Raw genomic sequence first — 12649 nt, forward strand, 5'->3', positions numbered from 1 at the left:
CAAGTGAAAGCCCAAATGATGGTCAGGGTTTACCTTGCCTGGAAGTCCCTCTTCAGTTCTGTCCAAGTCTAGTCCATCTGTCCCACACCCTTCCCAGAACTTAAACTGATCAATTCAGCCTACAATAATGTCTCTCTGAAAAAATTTAAGAGCGTATCTTACATTTATCACTTGTTCTTGAATCATTTGTGTGTTTAGTCTTATTTTAAGAGCAAAAGCAAGAGAGGAGGGACAGAGAGAGAGAGAGTGAGCATCCCAAGCAGGCTCCACACGGCTAGTACAGAGCCTGATGCGGGGCTTGAACCCACGAACTGTGAGATCATGACATGAACGGAAACCAAAAGTCAGACGCTTAACTGAGCCACCCAGGCGCCACAGTAGTGACTATGTTTTATACCTTCTTTATGTGCTGAACACTCAGAGCCAACATAGACACTAGTATGGTTGGGTTCTTGGGTAGTTTAAGTCCATACTTCTCAAACTATTTGCTGAAGGACCAGTTGGGGGGGGGAGGGAGGTGTCACTGACTGATACTTAATGGTAGATTGTTAAGGCAATGTAAAAGTACTATAAAAGTTTCTAAATTCTCCTAGGTTTTTTGTTTTTTTGCTTATTTGTGGGTAGATTACAGTTTGTGGTTTGCTACCATGCTAAGGAGCAGGTGGCTTGAGTCAGACATGGTGGCATATGAAGATAATCCTGGGTTAAGGACTAAGGTAGCAGTGTGAAGACAAAGACCTGCTTGGTAAGAATGGGATACTAAGTAGCAAAACATGGAAGGGCTCCCAGCCTCCTTTTGCTTAGACTTTGTCCCGGAAACACAGCAGGCTTACCAAACTGACATTTCCACTGATCCGCCCAAGAGCCTGGCAGGCCACAATCCGGTCCTTCCACTGGTGGCTGTTCAGCTCCACAGCAAGCATGGTGTGTATCAGGGTCTGAGGAATGGAAGACTTATGTGGATACTTATGATAACTTTGAGAGATGCTGGAGCCTTGAAGAAGTTCTATCCTAACATGGCATTCAGCATAATTAATGTCACAATTACATGAGATGCCCATCCCTCCAAAAAGGAAAGAGTAGTTTATAAGATACAGGGTACTTTTCTATCTGAGCCCCCTGACTTCTGGAATCATAAATCTGAGAACAAAATAGAGATTTAGTAACTTGAACAGAGACTCCTGGGGCCTTCTCTTTAACTATCTTTACTCTTAAAGTGATTTGTATATGCCTCAGTCTTTGTGAGTTTCACATCTCTACTGAAAGTAAACACACTTGTGGGCCTGTGCAGTTTTCAATTCTAAACTTGTGGCAGAAGCAAATCCTACATATCACAACTCTTCTTGCAAACACAGAAACCATCTGCAACCTACTTTTCTCACCTTTCTCTCAGGTTGCAGGTGTCTCTATTCCTTGTATACACACCTGCATACCCCAGTTCACCCACACACTTTTTCCAGCTTTATGTGTGAGATCGTCTTACTCAACCACCTGCATTTTCGATTCCTTACACGTACTGACCTCAAAGACTCAATTGTTCCCCACAACTTGGTTTCTTTCTTTGACCCTGTAATGGACACATACTGTCTCCCCACTGAGATGGCTCAGGAGCATATAAGACTGATGCTCGGTGTCCTCATTCTTCTTGTTAAACAGCTGCTGGAGGATCCTCTTAATCACGGGGTATGTGGCAGCACCTTCCAGAGCCAGGCACTGAGCTGCAGCCCAGCTGTCCACGCTGTTACCTGTCAGGTGGGGTAAAAAAAATGGTGATCTGCTCTCCCACAGAGTGAACAGTCAGCCTTCAGCATTGGTACTCAAGGCTGTTGCCTGCCTGGTATCTCACTTCCTTGTGCCCCTCCCTGTATAGAAGTCAACGCCTATATTTAAATGGATCACATCAAGGTTTTCAATATAGACTGAAAATCTTAACCTGAAAAGTCAAATCCTAAAAGGCTTTTACTGGGTAACAGCAACAAGGCTCTTATGACCTGGGTAAGAGATACAATTATTCATTCCCCTAGAGATTGCAAAGGCTAGAGTGGAGGCTTTCTTAAGATGATGAATTAGGTTTTTGAAGGTCTATATGCAGAAGGCCAAACCAGTCAGCCAGTTGTCCTTGTCTGCTCAGGCCCCCAGGAAAGGAAGAAACGCACTTTTTCAGAGAGGGGTCAGCCCCCTTGGGCAAATCACCTGACAACTTTTTGCTTTATGTGGACAATGCCTGTAAGTTAATGTAGAGAATGGAAGCATGATGTGTTTGAACAGGGGTGATTTTTTTCTTTTAATTTTTAGAAAGTATTCTTTAGTATTTACATCTTTTCAATTAAAAGTAAATCTGTGGGGGAGTCTGGGTGGCTCAGTCAGTTAAGTGACTGACTTTGGCTCAGGTCATCATCTCACAGTTGGGTTTGAGCCCCACATCGGGCTCTGCTTACAGCTCAGAACCTGGAGCCTGCTTCAGATTCTGTGTTTCCCTCTCTCTCTCGCTCTCTCTCTCTCTCAAGAATAAACGTTAAAAAAAAAAAAAAAGTTAAATCTGTGGTGGGGTGCCTTAGTGGCTCAGTTGGTTAAGCATCTGACTTCGGCTCAGGTCATGATCTTGCAGTTTGTGAGTTCAAGCCCCACGTCGGGCTCTGTGCTGACAGCTCAGAGCCTGGAGCCTGCTTTGGAGTCTATGTTTCCCTCTCTCTCTGCCCTTCTCCTGCTCGTGCTCTGTCTCACAAAATAAACATGAAAAAAATTTTTAAAAATAAATAAATAAAGGAAATCTGTGGTGAGGCTCCCGACTGGCTCAGTCCAAAGAGCATGTGACTCTTGATCTCGGAGTCCTGAGTTTGAGCCCTATGCTAGGTGTAGAGATTATATACATACATACATAAACACACAAACACAAACTTTTTCCCTTTTTTTTTTTTTTTTTTTAAAGTTTATTTATTTTGACAGAGTGTGAAGGGGGGACCGGGGGTGGGGGGGGGAGGGGATTGAGAGAGAGAGAGAGAGAGAGAGAAAGAGAGTCCCAAGCAGGCTCCATGCTGTCAGCAAAGAGCCCAACGCAGGGCTTGATCCCACAACCCTAGGATTGTGACCTGAACCAAAATCAAGAGTCAGATGCTTAACTGACTGAGCCACCCAGGTGCCCCTAAACACAAACTTCTTTTAAAAAGTAAATTTGAGGGGCGCCTGGGTGGCGCAGTCGGTTAAGCGTCCGACTTCAGCCAGGTCACGATCTCGCGGTCCGTGAGTTTGAGCCCCGCGTCGGGCTCTGGGCTGATGGCTCAGAGCCTGGAGCCTGTTTCCGATTCTGTGTCTCCCTCTCTCTGTGCCCCTCCCCCGTTCATGCTCTGTCTCTCTCTGTCCCAAAAATAAATAAACGTTGAAAAAAAAAAAAAAAAAAGTAAATTTGTATGAAAGGGGACATGGTTTCTAGGCAAATGTATCCATGAAATATTTAGGTACCACTAGGTGGCAATGTACCTATTTTGGAAAAGTACCCTAAGAATAGCTATCTCTGGATGTTCATAAACATAAACCCAAACCCTCTAATACAGTAGACATCACAAAGCATGATATTGGAGAAGAAAGGATCAGGAAAAGCTGATGGTGAGATGTCCTGTCTTTACCCCATATACCCAGGTCAGAAGTGACAAGGAGTTACTCACCCTTTAAAAGGGCAGTCTGCATGATGTCCCGGGCAAGGGGATTATGTGACTGTATGGCATATTGGCATACTGCTGCTGCCATCCGCACATTGGCATTTTTATCACAAAGAGCAGCTTCCAGGGCAGGCTGTAGAACCTCTGGCAAGTCCTTGATAGATGGGGCCTTCACGGTCTCTTTGTCTATGTTCAAGAGAGACCCAGGTAAGAAGTGCTAGCCACGTTGATTTTCCCTGAAACACAGCTTCCTTCCCATAGCCACACAGTGGTCGGCCTCAGTCTCAGTTGCAGATGCTTACTGCTACTTAATAAGAGTTTAGCTGAGCCCCTGCAATGGGCAGGATTTTATGGCTCACTTCTGTGCTGGGTATGCCAGTTCCCAATCTTTTATCATCTGGCCTCTAAAGAGTTGGATTCAAGCTGCAGAAGGTTTCTAGCTAGACGATGGTGACCTTCACCATTAGTTTTAGTGATGAAAATCAACCTATTTACCACGTATATTTTTTGTATTTATAATAATAATAATAGCAATTATATTTAGGGTAGTGCTTTGCCAATTACAGTGTTTTCATGTTATCCCATTCAACCTTCTAGCCCTCATTGACGTAGGCAAGGCACGTATTAACTGTAGAGCCCACCTGAAATGTGAGTTATTTCAGGAGTCTTTTTAGGTTTAAACAGACTCACAAGACTCATAGGCCACACAAAACACCAGTCTTCAGAAGAATATAAGATAGGAGCACAGTTTGCCAACAGGGTAGCAGCAGGCATTCCTTTTGGCCAGAGTTCATGATGCAGTTTGTACAGCATTCCACACATCCTTCTGGGGACAAGTGCTGTGTTCCACAGGAGTTAGTATGTCTTAGAACAACTCCATAGATATAATTCCAGGGTCCACAAAGGGTATGCCTGTTATTAAGTGACAGCATTCATGGAAGCCCAAAGGATGGTGCCCCTTTAAAGTATTTATATTTCACTTACAGTTTTTTCCAGTCCAAATGTGATTTATCAGAGTTTATTTTTATCATAAACAATGTTGCCTATAAAGATAGTTCCTATCCTGATCAGGTTATCTGGGCAACAGGTAGGCATTTTAACTAAAGTTCAAATTCTCAAGTAGAAGGGGAAAGGGCCTGTTAACCTTTCATCCACAGTTATCCTCATTTTAGAGATAAGGAATTTGAAATTCAGATAGGCTAACTGACTTCCCAAGAAGAAACAGCTGGACCTGTGACGAGGAATTTTAAGATTTCTTATCTGTCCAGTTTTATTACTGCTGTGGGCTACTCTGCCATTTGTTAAGAATAGGCTAGATGGGGGCGCCTGGGTGGCGCAGTCGGTTAAGCGTCCGACTTCAGCCAGGTCACGATCTCGCGGTCCGTGAGTTCGAGCCCCGTGTCGGGCTCTGGGCTGATGGCTCAGAGCCTGGAGCCTGTTTCCGATTCTGTGTCTCCCTCTCTCTCTGCCCCTCCCCCGTTCATGCTCTGTCTCTCTCTGTCCCAAAAATAAACATTGAAAAAAAAAAAAAAAAAAAGAATAGGCTAGATGGAAACATGTATTTTAGGGGAATATGTAGAAGTAGAAGTCAAACGAGTATTTCAAGAAATAATGAGTAAGACAATTTTCTTTGAGAATGTATGGGGAAGAAACACGACAAAAACAAATCAATCTAGACACCAACATGTGAAAGGGATCAAATGGAAGGCATAATTCGGAGCAGACAAAAGTGTTCTTTGTATGTATGTGGAAGATCTGGGGATAAGATTATAATAATCAGTTGCTGCCTACTGAAGGTTTTATCTGTGCCAGGCACTGAAAATACATCATCCATTTAATACCCAAGGAAATAAGTATACAATAAAAAATGTATATGTGGGGCACATGCAACTCTTGATCTTGGGGTCGTGAGTTCAAGCCCACATTGGGCATAGAGCTTTTTAAAAAAAGTATATGTGTGGAAGCATGTAGTGGGGAGAATGAACCAAGTCTGGGTAATGGGGCAGGGAAGACTCTTCAGAAGAGTTGATAGCTGAAAATTGAAGGACAAGTATAGAAGTTAATCAGGTAAAGAGACATGAGGAGTTTTCCAGCAGATTTAAAAACCGGTAGCAGAAATGCCCTTTATCTGGAACTTGGTAGATAGAAAGTAAGTGAAATGAAACTTTAAAAAACCTAACAACTTCGTAGAAATAAAATTAGTTCCTGCCATTAAGGAGTTCCTTGTCTGGTAGGAAAGGCAAAAAAGCAAACAGACTATTATGATAGACTAATAAATATTAGGACAGAATAATATTAGGATGCTACCAGCAGCAAAGAGGAAAAAGTGCCAGTCCAGGCTTCACATAAAATGTGAGGGCATTTGAGAAATAAGTCAGTTGGTTTTATGTCCTTTCAATAGCACTTTATCATTTGGGTCCTTCTGTCTTGTTAAACTGGCGCTTCAGCAGATTACAGTTCTGGCTGTTGTAGATGGGAAATGTTCCTTTTTCAGTGCTTATTACTACTAAGGAAAAAACCTATTGACATTGCTTTCCCAAAATATTAAGACCATTGGAAAAAATGGCTGTGTCCTTAGTTCATTTTATAAAGCCAGCAAAAACTAAAACTTAACAGAAGTAAACTACCAAATGTAATAAAACATTTTAAAATATTAACAAATCAGGACACCTAGGTGGCTCAGTCAGTAAAGTGTTGATCGACTCTTGATTTCAGTTCAGGTGATCTCATGGTTTGTGGGATCAAGCCCTGAGTCAGGCTCCACGCTGACCATGCAGAGCCCGTTTGGGATTCTCTCTCTCTCCTTTCTCTGACCCTCCCCTGCTTGTGCTGTCTCTTCTCGAAATAAACAAGCAAACAAATAAATAAAATATTAACAAATCAAACCCAGTGGAGTAATAAAAGAATAATATATCATGATCTGTTATAGCCTAACAAGAGAATTCATCGTGTGCACAAATTAAAGGAGAAAAAACTAGGAAATGGCTGATAAAATTCACTCATTTTTATAATAAGTAGAAAAGCCTACATGCATGTTGGCATATATTTGGAAAAGCACAAAGAAAGATGTGAAATGCCAAACTAACATTGGTGACTCGGGAGTGCCATGGGGTGGGACTAGGACTGGGAAGTGAGTCGGGGGAAGAGAATTCCCTCTTTTTATATTCATCTGTTGACTGATGAATATACAAAGAGGGAAGCAGAATGAGTAGAATCTATTGGTTATGGGAAGAATAAGGATTTGTCCAGGACTCCCAGGGCCCTGACTCAGCAAATAGATGTATTGTAGGGCTGCTGATTGAGATCTGGAAAGTGGGGAGGGGTCTATGGCGATTAGTTCAGTTTGGATTTCAGATGTGCTGTCAAAAGAAGTGCTAAAATAGAGTCAGGAGGGGAAAGTGAATTGTGTGTGTGTGTGTGTGTGTGTGTGTATACACACACACACACACACACACATACATACATGTATGTATATTATACCACAGCCAACTACAGTTTCTTTTGATGACTACAATGTATACACACACACACATATATAATTTTTGGCTATTACAAATGGGATCTCTCAAGGTGGGACAATGTGGACTTCCATGAAACTGCTGAGTAAAATAAAAGGTAATGAAATGTGATGTAAAAAGCACTGGACCATAGTCAGGAATTTTAATTTCATCTCCGTTGATGATAAGCTGTGTGTATTCAGGCCAGTGTCTGGGCCTTGGTTTCCACATTTGTAAAATGATCTCAGATAAGGTTGAAGGTCTGCACCAGTTAACATTGTGGCTGTGTTGAGTTGCTTATATTCTCAAACAGTTCAATTCTGGCTCTGACCTGAGTCCCCTTGGCTGGTGGCAATCCGGGGCCTTTCTAAAGCAGCTGTAGCACATGTGATGATGGCTCGGATCCGAATGTCATCATGCATGTCCCCCAAGCCCCGCAGCAGGCCCTCTACTGTCTCATGGTGCCACTCAGTAACTATGCCACAGGGAGGGAAATGAGAAGAAAACCATCAGGTTAGAGTTAGTCTGCTTTCTCCTAGCACAATTCAAGCAAAACATTAGCTCAGACAAATAAAGGGCTCCAGGGTTCTTTGGGAAGTTACTTCTCTGATAATCCATGGGCCCTCTGGGGCAGTTCCCAAACACAACTTCACCCCCCCATCCCATTTTATATTCTATCTCTGTTTAAATAGCTCTTCATTGTTACCATATGGAAAATAATAGGGGTGATAAAACATAGTGATTAAGGGCACTTTGTTGTCAAACATACCCAGTTTGGAATCACAGTTATTAGCTGTGTAACCTTGGATGAGTTACTTAACCTCTCTGAGCTTAATATTTCTCATTTGTAAAATGGGAATGATACTAGAACCTACCATATTGAGCTACTTTGAGTATTAAATGAGTTAACTGGACAAAGTGTTTAGCAAAATGCCTGACAAGGGCTCAACTGTTAGTGGTTATTATGTTTCCCTGCCTTTGAGGGCTCTTCTATCTGGCTTTCAGGGTCTTCCTCACTTTATTGCTAACTTCTCTGCAAGCATCAAGTAGGTTTTTCTCAATCTCTTTCAACCCTTTTTTGTTTATCTAATCTAGTATATGTGATGGATTGCCTGTTTGTCCCACGCTAATTAAACTAGTCTCATGTTTTGCAGGCCAGCAGCCCTGAGTCCTCAGGTCTTATAGCTTTACACAGTCCTTGCTAGGCCTTTACTCTGCCCTTAGGCACTCAGCCTTCTACGCCCATATCTCCAAAGGCAGAATGGATATATGAGAATCCCAGCCTCACATACACATTTTAGAAAAGGGTTATTTATACCGCAGCCAACTACAGTTTCTTTTGATTACTACATTTCCATTGCTTGGGCAGCATATTTCGTCATTCCCTTCTTGCATCATTTATTGAGCATGAAGTTTCAGAGGTCATGAGACAGGCCCTGTATGCGAAGAGTCCTCGATGTAGTGATAGTGAGTATACACAAATTTCTGAAGTCAAACCTGCCAATGCAAAGAGCCTATACGTCAACTATGATTGTGTAAAAGGCTCTTCTCTATTGTAAACTTGAGGAGGCAACCAGATTTGTATGTTTCGCAAGGAATGGATTTTGAGAGATTGAGAAACTAGTCCAAGGTAAGAACTTCCTCCCTAAAATATATACTGCTCTCTCTGGACCCACCCCCACCCCTTCACTTACTCAGAGCCCAGGCAGTCTTCCATTCCTGCAGCATCCGCTGCAGCACCACCAGTTCCCAAGTCATAGCCTTCTCCTGGGATTTTTCCTGCTTCTTCAGCCTCCTGGTCTTAATGGGCACATCCTCCTCATCCACCTGGAGCAGCAGATCCTTGACTGGGGTGGGCAGAGCAATCCAGCGCGGGACTCCTTGCACAGGCCTGCAGGCTGTTCATTAGGGCAGTGTGAGATAGTCTTACCCCAGTGCCCTAGACCCTGTGTTCCCAGCTAGCATTAAGGCGAAACAAAACTCTTGAGAGCAGACTTTCCCATGATTATAGAGAATTAGGAAAAGTCCTGATGGCAGACATGATAAAGCCATGCTGATGGAGGGGGTGGGGTAGGGGGGGATTGAGATCTGTGCAAACCTTTTTATAAGTTTAATCTTTAGGAACATAAATATGTTTATATGTAAGAAGATTTTCTCATAAAATCCAGTATCTGATATATTGCAGTTTAGGTAGAGTGTAATTGTCCATTCCTAGTTTATGAGGTTTTCTTTTTTTTTTTTAAGTTTATTTTAGTAATCTCTACAACCAACATGGAACTCGAACTCATAACACTGAGATCAAGAGTCGCATGTTCTTCGCTGGAGCCAGCCAGGTGCTGGTTTTATGTTTCTTTTTAATGTTTTTAATTTGGGAGAAGGAACATTGCTACAAGCTGCTAAGTTTGAAAGGTTTTAGTATCTCTGAGTTTTTCCTCATTCTGACCAATAACAGCTGGAAATTTGAGGACAGAAGAGCATATTATATAAATTTGGTTAGATTTTCTAGACTTGGTGATCTCCCTGGTGTCAAATTCAGAAAGCCTCTTCCTAAGAAGAGCAGTTGTGTGGAGAAGGCAAAACAGATAAAAACTTTTCCAGATTACCAAATTCATTATCTGCTGCATCACTTATCAGTCTCATGCTCAAATCTGTCACTACCAATGGTTTGTGTTTCTTCCAAGATTTCATTCTAACACATTTAGATTTGTTCTGAATCCATTCTTCCCTTTGAGCAAGGAAGGCAGTACCATTTCTTTCTTCTAATGTAAAGAGTCTTGTGAGACTCGAGGGCAGTTTAGTTCAGATGCCCATACAGAGCATGCCCTCCGAATGGTTCTGCCGCAGGTTGGTCATACTGGAGGAGCTCAGTCACCCTGTTGAGGGCTGGCTTCCTTTCAGTATAGGGTGTGCAGCCAGAGTGGTAGAACCACATCCAGATAGGTCAGCTCCCAGGGAGTCGATACTTTGCCACATGACACTCCACCATTTCTTTCCTCTCAGCCTGCTTGAAATCCCTCCCAAGAAAGTGAGACATGGCTGGATTAGTTCCTTTCCTCCTCTGTCCCCCTGCTCAGGGAGTTAAAAAAGATGTGGTGAGAAAGTCTTGAATCTCTGGTATTTAACCTCCATGGGAATAAACATGCACAACTGCCAACACTAATTCTACTTCTGGTCCTTTAAGTTCTAGGCAGGTTAAAACACACCCATTAGCCATGTTCTATGTCAAAAGTCCTCTGAAGATGGGACGCCTGGATGGTTCAGTTGGTTGGGTGTCTGACTCTTGATTTTGGTGCAGGTTGTGATCTTGTAGTTCGTGGGATGGAGCCCTGCATTGGGCTCTTCGCTAATGGTGCAGAGCCTGCTTGGGATTTTCTCTCTCTTCTCTCTGCCCCTCCCCCATGCTCGCTCACTCCTCTCTCTCTCTCAAAATAAATAAATGTAAAAAAAAAAAAGTCCTCTGAAGGGAGCACATGAAGAAACAACCTTGTGACTTTCTGTGGTATAAAAGGCACAGTATGCTTTTTAGCAGAAACAAATGGTGCCTTTGACTTTGTACCATAAGACCTATGCTTAATATATAAGAACTGTAGTGATCTTGTGGGCACACTAGAGTTTTATATCATGATTTGGGGGAAATTAAGGCTATATAGCAGTAAGTACACTTTGTATCTTGAGAATTTTTGTCATTTTAAAGAAATTATCTAAGTTTTTCAATTCAATCAAAATGGAGAGTAAAATAATCTACCCACATCTAGCTCCAGGAATTTTCCTATTTTTTTTTTCAGGTTCTCTCATACCTAGTATTTCCTGAGATAAGGAGTAAAATAGTTATAAGAAGGTGTATGTATACTACTATTCTGACTTGCCTTCTCCCAGAACAATTTCAAATACTATTTACTTAAAGTAGGCTCCACACCCAACGTGGGGCTTGAAACTCATGACCCTGAGATCAAGAGTTGCAGGCTCTACCAATGGAGCCAGCCAGGTGCCCCCAATTTCAAACACTATTTAAAAAAAGAAGATTCCACAGCTTCTGTTCATTAAATATTCTGTGTTCTAGGGAAGAAGAGAGCAGGCATCTAGCACACTAGGGAAAAAATGCCTGTGAGGCAGGTGGTGAGGCATCTGAATGCAGCAGGGGGGTTTCTTTTTTTAATAACATCTTTGTGGTAGAATTCACATACTATAAAATTCATCCTTTTAAAATGTATACGTTTCAGGGGTGCCTGGGTGGCTCAGTCGGTTAAGCATCAGACTTCAGCTCAGGTCATGATCTCACACCCTGTGAATTCAAGCCCTGCATCGGGCCCTGTGCTGACAGCTCAGAGCCTGGAGCCTGCTTCAGATTCTGTGTCTCCCCCTCTGTTTGCCCCTCCCCTGCTCATGCTCTGTCTCTCTCTGTCTCAAAAATTAAAAACAAAATAAAAAAAAAAACAAAAAAGACATTAAAAAAATTAAATGTATACATTTCAGTGGTTTTTAATATATTCACAGAGTTGTACAACTATCACAACGTCTAATTTTAGGATATTTTTATCCCCCCAAAAAGAAACCCTGTGCCTATTCCTCACTTCCCCCAGCAACCTGATCAACTTTCTGTCTCTGTGGATTCACCTCTTTTCAGAGGGGAGGACATAAACAATCCAGTTGGCTTCTGGGAAGGTAGTATACTAATAATAAATCCTTGAGTTTGTATAGCACTTAATGGTTTACAAAATGCATTCACAAAGTCCCCTAAGTATCAATAAATATCACAAAAATCAGTATTACGAAAGTGCCTTGCTGTAGGGACAATTAGTAGCTCTAATGAAGCTAGTGAAGCCCCAGAAGGTGATTTGCATAGACCCAATCAAAAGCTTTGTTGGGGTGCTTTCTCCACCGCTACCATTAGTTTCTGTTCGCCAGGAGGCCCATTGGAGCAGTGACACTGCAAAGAGAAGGGTCATGGGACATGGAAGCATAGTCCCTTGGAGGATGGGCACTTTTTGTTTCATAAACTCATTTCCTCTCTTCCCTCTCTCTCTCAGAATCAAGAATGATACTCTCTTTTTGAAGATTTTTTTAAGTAATCTCTACACCCAACGTGGGACTCTAACAACCCAGAGATCAAGAATTGCATGCTCTGGGTTCCTGGTGGCTTGGTTGAGTGTCTCACTCTTGATTCCAGCTCAAGTTATGACCCCAGGGTCATGGAATTGACCCCCCCCCCCCCCCCGGCATTGGGCTCTGTGCTGAGCATGGTGCCTGCTTAAGATTCTCTCTTGGGATGCATGGGTGGCTCAGTTGGTTAAGTGTCTGACTCTTGATTTCAGCTCAGATCATGATCTCACGATTTGTGGGTTTGAGCCTCTAAGTCGGGCTCTGTGCTGATAGTGAGGAGCCTGCTTGTGATTCTCCCTCTCTCTCTCTCTCTCTCTCTCTCAAAATAAATAAACTTAAAAAAAAAAAAAAAAGCTATAAGAAACCTGTAGCAAAAACAAGAAAAAATTTTTGAAA

General features: G+C 42.4%; 1 protein-coding gene across 3 annotated transcripts in view; it reads right to left on the bottom strand.

Moving 5' to 3' along the window:
* The window catches only part of HEATR4 (HEAT repeat containing 4), a 49665-nt gene that overhangs the window by 23910 nt on the left and 13106 nt on the right, over positions 1-12649 (bottom strand). For all 3 annotated transcript variants that reach the window (XM_045451489.1, XM_045451491.1, XM_045451492.1), the window contains exons 5-9: positions 8848-9051; positions 7485-7628; positions 3663-3842; positions 1585-1745; positions 834-938 (exon numbers count right to left, since the gene is read on the bottom strand). In XM_045451489.1, the coding sequence (XP_045307445.1) occupies positions 834-938; positions 1585-1745; positions 3663-3842; positions 7485-7628; positions 8848-9051 (794 nt within the window). The remainder of the gene's footprint in view (positions 1-833; positions 939-1584; positions 1746-3662; positions 3843-7484; positions 7629-8847; positions 9052-12649) is intronic.

This window comes from Leopardus geoffroyi, chromosome B3 (assembly GCF_018350155.1).
Source record: "Leopardus geoffroyi isolate Oge1 chromosome B3, O.geoffroyi_Oge1_pat1.0, whole genome shotgun sequence".
Taxonomy (NCBI): domain Eukaryota; kingdom Metazoa; phylum Chordata; class Mammalia; order Carnivora; family Felidae; genus Leopardus; species Leopardus geoffroyi.